At 42.4% G+C, this 14,390-nt stretch overlaps 1 protein-coding gene across 1 annotated transcript in view; it reads left to right on the top strand.

The window, feature by feature from the left end:
• The first annotated feature begins 3,977 nt into the window (after positions 1 to 3,977).
• Positions 3,978 to 14,390, top strand: part of UBE2N (ubiquitin conjugating enzyme E2 N) — a 37,167-nt gene continuing 26,754 nt past the window's right edge. Inside the window, exon 1 of the mRNA XM_047867973.1 lies at positions 3,978 to 4,338. Within this exon, the coding sequence (XP_047723929.1) occupies positions 4,309 to 4,338 (30 nt within the window). The 5' untranslated portion in view covers positions 3,978 to 4,308. The remainder of the gene's footprint in view (positions 4,339 to 14,390) is intronic.

Raw genomic sequence — 14,390 nt, 5'->3', positions numbered from 1 at the left:
GTTTCTTGCAGCATAAGGAACAAATATTTGCAAACAAATATTTCTGCTGGATGACTACTGCTCTTGGATTGAAACAGGGCCTCTATTAGAGGTGACTGATCTACCATATTCCAAACTCACCTTCTATTTTGTCTCTGTAAAGCACAAGATGGTTGTGGGAAAAAAAAAAAAAAACAAAAACCAACCAACCAAACAATCGAAAAAAACAACTGTTGCCCTTCAGGAAGTTGAAAAGTTTAGGGGTGAACATAAACATCCTGTGCTTTCTGTAAGCACTCACTTACTGATCATGAATCGATGTGACCTATTCTCAAAGGGGTGTTTATTTTCTCCCTCCAGTTATTGGTTCATTCCCTTGACAAATATTTCTTGAGAACTATCATGTAGTAGGCCCTGAGCTAGGCCCCAGGACTCCACTAGTGACCAGAATGGAAGAGATCCACAACACTGAAGAGCTCAGATAAAAATGTCCCAAGATATTGCCTGCAAGGTAAATAGTACTTATGTATCTGGTATTATAGGACCAAAGTAGCAAACATGGAATCTTTGGGGGTGAGGGTGGGAAAGGCACAGAATGCAATAAAATAGTTCTGGGAGTAAGAGTGCGTGGACTAGAACCCCTCTAATTCCTCCAGCACAGCATTCTTGCTTGGTCCCTCCCTGTATCATAATGCAAAGGCACTTGTGGTTGGAGTCCTAGAGGGAACAGAGACTGGAAAGCAAAACAAAACGAAACAAAACAAAACACAGTTGAGAGTGAGGCCTGACAAAAAGCCAAAGAAGATTAATTAGCTAAGAATTTTGCCTAGTGCTATTCAGCTTAGTGGAGCTATCTGGTCAATATAATTTATTCAGTACCATGGACCAGCATCCTTCGATGAGTTTTGAGTGTATGGTATAATCCTTGATCAGCACTGAAAGAACTTTGAATATCTCTTAAGGCTGTTGAAATTCGTGAATTGGATTATTTAATGTTTTAAGTAGGTTTTACATTCACACAGTCCAAAATCTAAAAGGTACAAGAGTGTAAGTGAAATGTCTTCCTTTTACTTCTGTTTTCTAATACCCAACACTGCTGTTCTGAAGGAATCGATTCAGTTTGGTCGATATCCTTGTTTTATCTATATTTTATGGATATAATAAGGAGGATTCTTGACTAGATTTCTAACTTGAGAATAGACCTCATCTTGGTCCTGTGGCAACCTGTCCTTCTAGACTGTATCCTGTTCTACAGGACTGACATGAATCAGAAGTTCAGATTTTATTTTTCAGATGAGTATAGGGTGAGCTGTTCTCAAGGGGGAAAAGAACGGGAAAAACAACTAGAAGAGGCATGAAAAAATATATTTTAGTATTAATACTCTTAAGAGTGTTTTATGCCATCAAACAGCCTCTGCCAAACAAAGTTATACTGTCAAGTTTTAAAAATCTTGTTTCCTAAGGAAAACTATACCTAGTTCTATTAAGATTATAAAAATAATAGGCCTTGTTAAGAGCTATGTAGTGTTCATTTAAACTTCACAACAGTCACACGTGGGTACATTTTATATATGAAGAAAATGAAAGCTAGACAAGCTAAGCAAATATTAAGTTTTCAAACCTAGATCAGGGCTCCAGAACCCTCACTCTTACTTTGCATGATACTCATTATCTATCCTAATAGAGAATAGCCAAAAAAGGCACATGGCAACATTTTGGGTTCATCCATTCTTGTTGATGTTTATTCAAAATCTTTTATTCTCAAATTTTAGGATCCATCAAAATCACTCATATTTAAATGCAGATTCCCAGGCCTCACCACTGACTTAGAGAATTAGAATCTCTGAGGGAAGGGCTCTGGACATGCTTATTCTAACCAGCACTTGGAATCACAGGCAGGTGACACTAAGGCAGGTGGCTGTAAGCATACTAACAAATGTACCTGTGATAGTTCGTGTTTTCCAAAGTTGGCCACAACCATATCTGCCATCACACACATACTGTGCTAGTTTCTAGAATCTCTCCACTCCCTTTTCAAGAGGTGGAGTCCATGCCACATACCTTGGAAACTGCGTGGGTTTTTGTGATTAGTCAACCAATAAATTATCATGGGAGATGCAATGTGACTCCCAGGGCTAGGTCAAAAAAGACGATTCAGCCTCTGTTTTTGCTAGCTAGAATAGTCACCCATGGAATCTAGCCACCATGTACTGAGAAAGGCAAAGCTGCCCCAGGGAGAGGCCCACTTGGAGAGAAACTAATAGTCCCATGAACTTGCCAGCTATGTGAGCCATCTTGGAAGTGGATCTGGGCCCATTCAGGCTGCCCAGGCTGACACAGCACAGCATGGGGCAGAGATGTGCCTTCCATGCCAAGCCCTGCCCGAATTGCAGATTCAAGAGCTAAGTAAATGATTGTTGTCGTTTTAAACAGTAAGGTTGAGCTGGTTTGTTAGGCAACAAGATAACTGGAAGAACACACTTCTAACCTAATAGTCATGCTGCTTTTCTTCCTATCAGGGTGAATTCTCCTGGGCCTTCTCTAAAATATTCTGAAAGTATCCTTGTCCGATGTCATTTACTATCCCAGATTCTTCTAATCACAGAACCACTCATTTCAGGCTTCTGGTTATGTGAAGTTCTCATTATTACCTCTGAGGCTTGGTTTCTCATCTAAAAAGCACTGGTAATAAGAGAACTTACCTTATGAACTTTATAGATGAGGTAATCCATGTAATAATTTTGCATTGTGCCCCACACGTTTTCTTATCATTTTTACTAGGTTTCTTGCACTCATAGTCTCCACTTCTTTAATGCTCTCTTTCTCTACATATAAATAGATGTAGATACAGACATAGATATACAATTATTTTCTTGTAGTCCAGTGCCATTTCACAGGCTATTTATTTACTATGCCTGACATGCTCTTCCCTACCAGGTCAGTTAGACTCTCATTTATCCTTGAAGTACTTCACTTCTTCGGGAAACCTTTTCTGACTTGTCAATCGATTAATGCCCCTGTGGGCTCAAACAGCGCCTTGGAGGAACCTCTATTATACCCCTTAACACACTGGGTTGTAATTAATTGTTTACTTGTCTCTCTACTCTATTGGACTCTAAGTTACTGGCAGGCAGTTAGGGTCTTTATATTCTCAACCCCCAACACAGTACCTGGCATTCTTTATTCACCATCTACTGTCTGTGCTGTGCTAGGAAAAACTGGTTAAGCAGTTTAGGGGTCCATGTTTTGGGAGACACGCCTCGGATCAAAACAGCTCCATTTTCTCCTGCATAACCTTGGAAAAAGTTAACGTTTCTGGACCACATTTGTAAAGTGGACATTGTAAAGTGGAGACAACATCTTAAGATTGCTGTGAAGATGAATTAAAATAAAACCCGTGAAAAAACTATAGCAAGCAAGCAACCACCAGGATGTCACAAAAATGCTTCCCGAACAATCCCATTTTCAGGTACCGCCACTCTAATCTTCCTTTAGAGCCTTGCGCTCCATGGGTAATCCCTCTTTTAGGGATTACTCTGGGCTCCCTAATCCTGTCCTTGGTCATTCTTCCAGCTAGCAACACTGCGTCTCAACCACGAGGTCCGGGCGTTCAGAAGCCACTTCCTTGCCCCCAACTCTCTCCAAACGCTTTCTTTCAGCTTTCTCTGGGTTTTAAGGGAACCGATTTATGTGAAATTTAAATATCAAAATTTAAATATCAAAATTCTCTGGCTAGGGTTTTCGCGGATAACTTCCGAAGCCCGCATTTACGAGTTTGGCTACTGAGTTCCCATCTTCCACCTCCCTTAAAGGAAGGGGCCCGCAGCTCAGCTTCCCCGCAGTCGTTCACCGCAGCGCCAACTGCGGCCGCGCGCAATGCAGGAACGTTGAATGAACCAAAAAACTAGCGGATGAATGAATGGGCTGCGTCCGCGCCCGGGCCTCTGTTACGTCGCCCACTGGTGCGGGCGGGGCGCCGGGCCCACAGTCCCACCACCGCGCGGCGAGCTCCGCCACGAGCGCCGGAGCTCCGCGCCGCCCGGCGCCGCCTCCCCCAACTCCCTGCCCCACCGGGACTCGTCACTTCCGCCATCCCCAGGCCGGGGTTGGGGCGGGGAACGCGGGGGAGGGGGCCAGGTCCGAGGGAAGCCCGCCCGCGCGCGAGCAGGGACTACATTTCCCGAGGGGCCTCGGCGGCGGCGGCGGCGGCGGCGGCGGCGGCGGCGGGCGCGGCAACGTCCCCCGGAAGTGGAGCCCTGGACTTCCACTCGTGCGTGAGGCGAGCGGAGCCAGAGTCGAGACCAGAGGCCGAACTCGGGATCTGACAAGATGGCCGGGCTGCCCCGCAGGATTATCAAGGTAACCGCCCAGGCCAACCCCCGGCTCTGTGCTCCGCTCTTGCCCGCTCGGCGGACCCGGCGGCGCGGCTCCTCGCTTCCTTCGGCCCGCGGCCGGCGCTGGGAGGCCCGAGGCCAGCGCGGAGAGGGTCTGGCCGCGGCGGCGAGGGAAGTCAGGCGCTGGGGAGGGGGCTCCGGGGAGACTTCCGGCCGCGGTGGGGCAGCCGGGCGGCTGAGACCGGGGGCTTCCAGGTGGCCGCCCCGCAGGCTGGGAAGGCCCGGCCTGCACATTGGCGGAGGGTGGGGCCGCTGGGTTGCGGGGCTCTGGTCTCGGGTGCGGGCCGGTGCGGGCCTCTGCAGTCTCTCAGACCACCTGGGAGGAGGCCGCGGGCGCGCGGGAATCGCGGCGGGGCCCGGACTTCGGGCGGGAGCTGTGGCCCGACACAGCTCCTCAGCCCTGGAGCCTTCTTTTGGGCCGGGCGGGAGCGCGGGGGTGCGGAAGCCCCGGATTCAGAATGAATGAACCAGGAGAATGAGGCCGGGCGGGGCCCTATGCCCCGGGAGGCGGCTCCGGGAGGGCCGCGCGTCCTGCAGCAGTAAGGCACATGTCCGCCGCTGGCTGCTGGGGTCCGGGGACGTGGGGCTCCGCGTCCCGCTCCCCTCGCTTTCGTGATCTCCTCCCTTTTAAATACGTTTCCGCCCGTTATCTCTGTGAAGTGATTTTACTCTGGTTGGCAAACTCTGAGAGCTGTTTTTGCTCAGAGGGAATAGTTTAACACAGCATTGGGGGAGGGGAGGGGCAGCGCAGGTATGGGAGACTGAAATCCTTTGCCTCTTGATTTTATGCACTTTTAATTTTAAAACATTCTTCGGCTCTGTATAAATACTACACTTTGACAAATGCATATGGAAGCATGGAAATCGACATATTTGTTTTGTAAATTCTTTACGTAATATCAGGTCCTCAGATGTGCAATATTTCTTGCAGTGCACAAAAACAAAACCTTGAACTTTCTTGTCATTTTTAATCAAAATTTTCGTTGAACCTCTATTGCTCAGAACCTCAGAACCTCTGTATGCGAGTTAAAGTGACTAACTTGCAGCATCGTTTCCTTGGCATAGCCTGGTTCTTCCAAAGTTTGCGGGGAGATTCATAGCAAGCCCAGGATCTTTTGAAGGATGATGTATTGTGTAGTGCTTGATGCAATTGCACTTAAATATATCTGAGATGGCGAGGATATCTCTAACCTAAAAGGTGTTTGATTTGGAGAAATAGGACGTTTTATGTGGTAGAAATTCTTAGAAATCAGGGAAGTAGCATAGATTGTCATGGTATGCTGGAGTTTAATAAAGTGAACCTTCATAGTGAGAAATCTATTGTATTATGGATTTGTCTCAGATTCTGCACAAGGCAGTTTAATTGCTGTGTGCACTGGATGGTTCTTAACGATGTAGTTTTGCTCACGTGGCCCCATGATGTTTATTGAGGCCCAGTTGAAAATGAGGGATAGAGGATCCCTCATTTAAATTTTTGTTTTCTGTATTCGGGTCATCAACTACATAATACAAATTGATATTCAAGATAATTCTGCAGAACACGTAATGAATTAAAGATTTAACTTTTTTCTTTTCCAGTTTGCTTGACTCTGGACATATTCTGCAGTAATACAAAAGCCTTGGATGGAAAAATAAATTCTGTGAAACTTTGTTTAATGAAGTTACAGAAATGACTTATGACAGTGAATTGAAGGCCTCATAATTTAGTTCATTTGGCACACAATAATTTAGTTTACACTAGGTATTTTCATTTTACTATTTAACTAAGACAGTGATAACTCATGATCATAATTTTACAGTATCTTGTGGATAGCACATCTCTATTAAGGGGCTTGATTTGAGTTTTATCTTGTAAAAGTTAAGTGGTTTAACTTCAATGCCTTTTATAGCTTATCTTAAAAGAACTGTTTTCTCCAATCCCTAGGAAAGATTACAAGCCTGTAATGTTTTTCCTAGTGCCTGTTGTTGTTATGTATATTTTCCTTTACTCAGTAAAAGTGTTTTTAATGAATTTATTTTTTAATTTTCTAAAATTTACTCACAAGTCAGTTAGCATATAGTGCAGTAATGATTCCAGGAGTAGAATCCAGTGATTCATCCCCTACATATAACAGCCAGTGCAAAAATATTTGTTTTTTAATTAAAAAATTTTTTTAAGTTTGCCTCCTCTATCAACCACAATACAAGGTTCCATATAGAATGTGATGGTGGTGGTGGTGGTGGACAGCTAATAATAGGATGCTGTTTACCTCCAACTGGTCATTGTTTACATTTGCAAAATTCTTTTTTTATTAAGTAATCTCTACACCCAGTGTGGGGCTTGAACCCACGACCCTGAGATCGAGAGTTGCATGTCCACTAACTGAGCCAGCCAGGCACCCCTACATTTGCAAAATTCTTGAACCTTTTGATACTTGCAGATCTTGATCTTGTGAAGTAGACTACCTTTTATAGTCTAGAAATCATTCAAATGACTTTCCTGGGGCCTTAAAACTGGCAAGAGGCAGAACTTGGATTTTCACCTGGTGTGACCTTCCCTTGCCTCTTATTATAATGAAATTACATAATGTATGTAAACATACCTTGACAACTGTAAATAACTATACAAATATAAGGTGATTTTTTGAATTACTCTTCACACATTTACTGTCCCACTCAGATTCCCCTATACAATCCACTAGCAAATTCTCTAGGCACTTAACTTTTTTTTTTTTTTTTTACTTTTTTTTTAACGTTTATTTATTTTTGAGACAGAGAGAGGCAGAGCATGAAGGGGGGAGGGTCAGAGAGAAGGAGACACAGAATCCGAAACAGGCTCCGGGCTCTGAGCGGTCAGCACAGAGCCCGACACAGGGCTCGAACTCATGGACCACGAGATTATGACCTGAGCCGAAGTCGGCCGCTTAACCGACTGAGCCACCCAGGCGCCCCTTAACTTTCAAAATATATTCTTTTTTTTAAGTTTGTTTATTAAAATTTTTTTTCTTATGTTTATTTTATTTTTGAGAGAGAGAGTGACAGCGTGAGCAGGTGAGGGGCAGAGAGGGAGACACAGAATCTGAAGCAGTCTCCAGGCTCTGAGCTGTCAGCACAGAGCCCAACGCCGGGCTTGGCTCAAACCAAGAGATCATGACCTGAGCTGAAGTCAAGGGTTTAACCCACTGAGCCACCCAGGCGCCCCTAAATTTTATTTTGAGAGAGAGAATGTGCATGCACGCCCTGCGTGAACACACATGGGAAGGGCAGAGAGAGAATCCCGAGCAGGCTTTGCACTATCAGTGCAGAGCCAGATAATGGGGCTTAAACTCACAAATTGTAGATCAAGACCTGAGCTGAAATCAGGAGTCAGACAGACGCTTAACCTACTGATCCACCCAGACATATTTTATCAGACACATTTACTCTTCTCTCTGAAACCACTTTTCAGTTCTATCATTTGCTGCCTAGTCTACTGTATTAGCCTCCTAAGCAGCAGCTAGTGTTACCTTTTAAAATACAGATCATGTCACTCCCCTTCTCAGAACTCTACAAAGGTTCGCCATCACATTTAGAATAAAATCTTGACTCCCCCCACCCCCGCTTAGTTTCAAGGTCTGCCTTACATCTTCCTACCTCGGAGGTCATCTCCTGCGTGTCTCTCCTTGGGTCACTCCACTGCATCCACACTGTTGCTTTGCTGTACACTGAACAATAAGAGACTAAGTTTGTTCCAGTCACAGGGCTTTCCTTCTGTTTACTGCATTGCTTGCTTTGGCTTATTGTTCAGTTCTTGACTCACGTGTCATCTCAAAACACAGCTTTCCTCTCCCCCTCCTCTGTAGTTCCTCTTTATTCCCTTTATTTCCCTCTCTGTGTAGCAGTTATCACTATTTGAAGTTATATTTTATACCATTTATCTCTGTTCCTACTAAATCTCCATGAAGACAGGGATTCTTAGAAGACTTGGGCATTGCTCTAATATCTAAAGGATGTGGTAGACATTGAACTGTTGGTTGAATGAATGAATGTGCTTTAATTTCTGGAAGACGTTTTAGGAGAGTTATGCTATATCATAACTTGACATTGTTATTGCTTAGTAGATTCTATCTAAACCAGGGTCTGAGCCAAAAGTCAATCTCTGAGCTAAAAGTTAATCTCTACTTCATTGAAAAGTAAGTCAATTTTTTATTCTAATTGGGAATACATACATAGAGCACAGCACTTGAAAGGTTCTAAAGGGTATATGGAGAAAATTAATACTCTCCTCTGTCCTTCAGCATTGAAGTTCTCCTGCCCAGACAACCATTATTTTTATTGTGTTCTTCCAGAAAGACAGACTTAGTATGTATATAGTAGGTTTGTTCCCCTCCTCCTGTTGCTAATACCTTACTTAGTCTATTCCCTCCAAACCAATACATCTTTGAAGTGACCCATTTTTTTTTAATGTTTATTTTTGAGACAGAGAGTGAGCAGGGGAGGGGCAGAGAGAGAGGGAGACACGGAATCCGAAACAGCCTCCACGCTCTGAGCGGTCAGCACAGAACCTGATGCTGTGCTCGAACCCACAAACCATGAGATCGTGACCCGAGCTGAAGTCCGATGCCTAACCGACTGAGCCACCCAGGCACCCCCGGGTGACTCCTTTTTTAAAGGGGTTCTTTGTGGAACCGTATGGTTAGACCTTATTGCTGACTTTTAGATTGTCCTCCAACAAATTTGCATGCAAACAGTGCTGTAATAGTCTCATAGTTAGAGGTATTTTGTACACACGTGAGTTACAGTGAATCTTGGCAGTTTCATGTTTTGCTAGAATTTTTAGAATTTGCTTTTTTCTCTTTTCCTGGGCCAGAGCTTTTTTAGTCTCTCAAAGTGACTGAGCAATTAAAGCTTGAAATCACATTAAAAGACACCTAAAATAAAAGGTCCTCCCTAACCTACTTGTCATAAAGAATTACAGTTACTTGGGGGGCAGATAAATGAGATCTGTCGTTGTGGCCTTGGTCAAAAATTTATTTCAGATTTACATGTTACGTTAAGAGTGATGTTCTTTTGGGGTGCCTGGGTGGCTCCGTTGGTTGAGTGTCTAACTTCGGCTCAGGTCGTGATCTTGTGGCTTGTGGGTTTGAGCCCTGTGTCGGGCACTGTGCTGACAGCTCAGAGCCTGGAGCCTGCTTCAGATTCTGTGTCTCTCTCTTTCTCTGCTCATCCTCCACTCAAGCCCTGTCTTTGTCTCTCTCTCTCACTCTCAAAAATAAAAAAAATAGAGTGATGTTCTTTTGTTTTCTCAAAATAAATCATGAAAACTAAAATATAGCCTTAAGAAACAGTAAGTTAACAGTAGTTAACTTACTCAAGGAGTTGACTTATTTGATTAAAACCTGGCAAACCAACCTGCTTAGATTAGATTTTTATTCTTCTGTTGGTGAGGTTTGGTTCCAGATTTTTAAAAACCTGATGTGATCTGACTCTGCATTTAGGCTTGAGTTGTGTATACTTTTTACTTTAATAATTTTGATTTTTAAAAATACAGATGTCACTTTTTCCCTATCACTGTTTATTTTCCTTATTTATTTTTTGAGAGAGGAGGGGGGGGGGGACAGACAGAACACGTGCTTGTGTGTGTGTGTGAGCAGGGGAGGGGCAGAGGAAGAAGGAGAGAGAATCTTTTAAAAAAATTTTTTTTTTCAACGTTTTATTATTTATTTTTGGGACAGAGAGAGACAGAGCTTGAATGGGGGAGGGGCAGAGAGAGAGGGAGACACAGAATCGGAAACAGGCTCCAGGCTCCGAGCCATCAGCCCAGAGCCTAATGCTGGGCTCGAACTCCCGGACCGCGAGATCGTGACCTGGCTGAAGTCGGACGCTTAACCGACTGAGCCACCCAGGTGCCCTGAAGGAGAGAGAGAATCTTAAGCAGGCTCCATGCCTAGCCCAGCCTGAGCTGAAATCAAGAGTATGGTGCTTAACCAACTGAGCCACCCAGGACCCCCCTCCCCCAGCACTATTTAAAAGCCACTCATTTGATCATTGGATATCTATTCTAGTATATAAGGTAGTTTTTACTAAGAAAAATTATTTAGGAAACTGGCCCTTTTTTTAAGCCTTGAAAGTTCAATAATGTTTTTTTCCCATTAAAAAAAAAGCCATGAAATCTTACGTGATGAGGATGGACTTGTTATATGTAATTAAAACATCCTTAGGAAACTGATAAATTTTTATAGTAAAAATTTGACCAGAAACAGTGTGATTCTTGGCTCTTTTGGTTGTTGTCCCAATTTAAGAATTTTCTGACCATCCTAGGAAAATAAGCCTTACTTTTGCGGGTGACTTCTGGGGATTCAGATTTTTTTTTTTTTTTAAGTTCGTTTATTTTTAGAGAGTGTGCACATTCTAGTGCTGGAGAGGGGCAGAGACAAAGAATCCCAAGCAGGCTCTGCCCCGTAGAGTATGCCAAAATCGAGTCAGGACGTTAAACCAGCTGAGCCAACCAGGTGCGTTGGGATTCAGATTCTTGACAAGCTTATTTGTAAATCATCTTGGTCTCCATGGATTCCAGGTTAAGAATCCCTGGACTACTTTTGGTAGTGATTAAACTTTCAGGTTATAAGGATATTGTTTAATATACTGCCTAATGTTTTGATTATGAAATGTGGGCATAATTGAAAGTAAATTAAAAATACTTATTTATTTTTTAAGTTTATTTTGAGAGAGCATGAGCAGGGGAAGGACAGAGAGAGGGAGAATCTGAAGTGGGCTCTGTGCTGTCCGTGCAGAGCCCGATGCAGGCTCAAACCTATGAAACTGTAAGATCATGACCTGAGCCAAAATCTAGAGCCTAATGCTTAACTGACTGAGCCATCCAGGTGCCTCTGTGGTGTTATTTAAGCTTCTCTCTGTCAAGCACTTTCTTCAGTCCAGGTTGATCAGCTCTCCCACAGTAGAAACTGAGTTTTGTCAGATTATCAAGCATTGCCTGAGTATCCACCATGCTGACTAATTATGGCATCAGAAATATGCATTTGGTTAGCAGAAGTTCATAATTTTTTCCACACTTGTGACCACTTCACAGGCATAGAGTTTTACACGTTAGAATGCCGATTGTTTTCATTCTCTGATGAGTCTGTAGGCAAAGAAGTTGGATAACTAGGATTCTGCTTACAAGTTGATATCTTTGCTTTTCCCCTCTATACCTTATAGGATGGTTTACTTGTGTGTAAGTGGTTTTAAGAAGAAAATAAGTTGTGCTACAGATTCAGGTAGTATGGATTGTGAACATAACATTTAAATCTGTTATCATGAGTTACAGATACGTATGCACTAGAGAAATACAGAAACAAGGAGATGAGGATAGCATCCACCAGGGCTTTGGGCATTACAGTTGTAGTAATCACAGTTTTGATGCAGGTGCCTAATTACTATATAATTTCATTTTCCAAAAACAAAATAGATCTGAAAGGCATATGTAGTAATTTTATATCAAGAATACTCCTGTATGAAAGATGAGTTGGACTTGTATCTTATTATATAGTTAAAAATTTCTTTGCAAATTTAGGGTATGAAGGACATCAGCATGAATATATAAATTAAGAGGTGGAATAATAGGGAATCAGTTAACTTCACCTGAAGTCTTAGCAATTTCTAAAAATGCTTCCTAAGTGAACTTTTTTTTTTTAATGTTAAATAGTTCTCTTTAATTTGTGGATTAGATATGATGTAACATCACCATAGTCTGAGAACTGGTCCTAGCATCTCTGGTGGCAGAAACTATTATGTGATTGGATGAGCCCTCAGAGAATCAACAGAAAGACTTCTTTGTCTTTCAGAGCTGTACCACACTATTCAGGGTATTGTATATTTGCTAAAGTCCTGGTTGTAGCTATTCTAAAATCCCCTGAGAATACTTAGAGATCAAAATTTTTATAATTCTGACTTGGCCTACAACTCAGATGTTTCTAAATTATTAGGATTCAGCTATAAAAGTCCTCCTATGTTATTTATTATAAATAAATAAGTGTAATCTCTGTGCCCAACTTCAGACTCGAACTCATGACCTTGAGATCAAGAGTCATATGCTCTGTTGACTGAGCCAGCCAAGTGTCTCTAAAGTGCTTTTAAAATTTTTTTTTTTTTCAACGTTTATTTATTTTTGGGACAGAGAGAGACAGAGCATGAATGGGGGAGGGGCAGAGAGAGAGGGAGACACAGAATTGGAAACAGGCTCCAGGCTCTGAGCCGTCAGCCCAGAGCCTGACGCGGGGCTCGAACTCCCGGACCGCGAGATCGTGACCTGGCTGAAGTCGGACGCTTAACCGACTGCGCCACCCAGGCGCCCCTCTAAAGTGCTTTTAGACATTGGTTTCAGAATCTAATGTTGACATATTTTGCTTTTTGGCTATTTCCTGTTGAGATTTTAAACTCTTAGTTTTCAGTATGTGTCTCTCAGTAATTTGGTCTGTTTTGGGCAAATCTGTTTTTTATTTTCAAAGTCTTTACAATCTAGTAACTGAAGGCATTGTACAATATCAGGAAAATACTAGAAGGAAGCATAACATGTTCTTTTTATGTTTTGAGACTATGGGTGCCTTTATTTCTTCACAACTTTTAAAGATGTTTTAATTTATTCTAAGGAAAATGTCCCCATAAAGTCTGTGTTTTTATGACCCTTAAGGACATTACCATCCACTTCACCCCTTAAAATAGGGCAGGGACAAAAGTGACTTTAGTAAGCTATTTAAGAGCCCAATGCCGAATTTCATTTTTCCATAACATTGCAATTTGTCTGCCTTTTTATTATCCTTTTAAAAAAATCCATTCTTAAGGCATGTTTCAGTTCAATTAAATGGGCATTTATTGAAATGCATAATGCATATTTAGCTCTAAGCTAGGTGAACAAGAAAGACATTCCTGTCTAAAGACAATCCTGTCTAAGAAACACGTCATGAAACAAGAAATTAGGTGAGGTGAGTTGTGAGAGAAGATATACATGAGACTTACCCTAGTTTGAGGGTCAAGGAAAGTAAGGATGAGAGAATGTTATTAAAGTTGAAGAGAAGGAGGGAGTGAGTTTGGGTAGATGGAATAGCAGGTAGGAAAGCTGGAAGGAGAAAGGGAGAGGGAGAAAGTGCATAAAAGTATAGCATATTCCAGAAATCCAGTATGTGTGATGGATAGGGTCTTATATATAATTATCAAGTTCCCACAAGAACTATTAGTGTCCAAATACTACGTGTAGAGAGTTGACATCAAGAACTGTTGGGCAAAGAAAGCATTGTTAAGTTTTGAATTGTTAAATTCAGACTTAGGGTATGAATCATTCACCAGAATGCCGTGTGACAACTGTTCTTGAAGTGAGATTGGTCATACGGTTTTTATTATGTAAGGAAGACATCTTTTATTGAGCACTTACTATGTATGATGCATTGTTCTAAGCATGTTACATGCATTAATTTATTTAATTCCAACAGCAATCCTATGATATGGATGTTAGTATTAGTCCTGCATTACAGATATAGAAGCCTGCACAGAGGTGTTAAATGGTTGGTGGAGCTGTGATACGAACCTCTGCAGTGTAAATCTATAGACTGCAGGTGCTGTAGATGGAAGGCGCCAGAGCTTATCTGCCCCTCGATAATAACTGGCACTGTATGTATTTGTATATTTTATCATTTGGACAGATGAAGTGGAAAAACATGTTCATGTGCAGAGTCTGAGTGCTTAGCTTTCTTCTTTTTCATCAGAAGTCTCCTTATTGCAGTTTAATTAGAGGCTTTTGCACAAGTGAGTCCCTGTTTAGTAATAGTTTCACATAGGATGGAATGCCTCTGGTCTGGGGCGGTATATTCCTCTCCTGCCCTTCTGAATCCTTGCATTTGGCGAAGTTTGGGGTTCTGGTGAGAAGGAACTAAAGAGCAGCTATTCCCTTTTTTCTTGCTATTTCTTACTAGCAAAATACATTTGAGGTATCACTGCATCAGAGCATAGCGTCTCTAATGTTAATTTTAAACAATATTTTCACCCAGGGGCACCTGGGTGGCTTAG

The sequence above is a fragment of the Prionailurus viverrinus genome, chromosome B4, assembly GCF_022837055.1.
Source record: "Prionailurus viverrinus isolate Anna chromosome B4, UM_Priviv_1.0, whole genome shotgun sequence".
Taxonomy (NCBI): Eukaryota; Metazoa; Chordata; class Mammalia; order Carnivora; family Felidae; genus Prionailurus; species Prionailurus viverrinus.
Note: the sequence above shows the minus strand (reverse complement) of the source record. Positions and strands in the feature narration are given on the sequence as shown.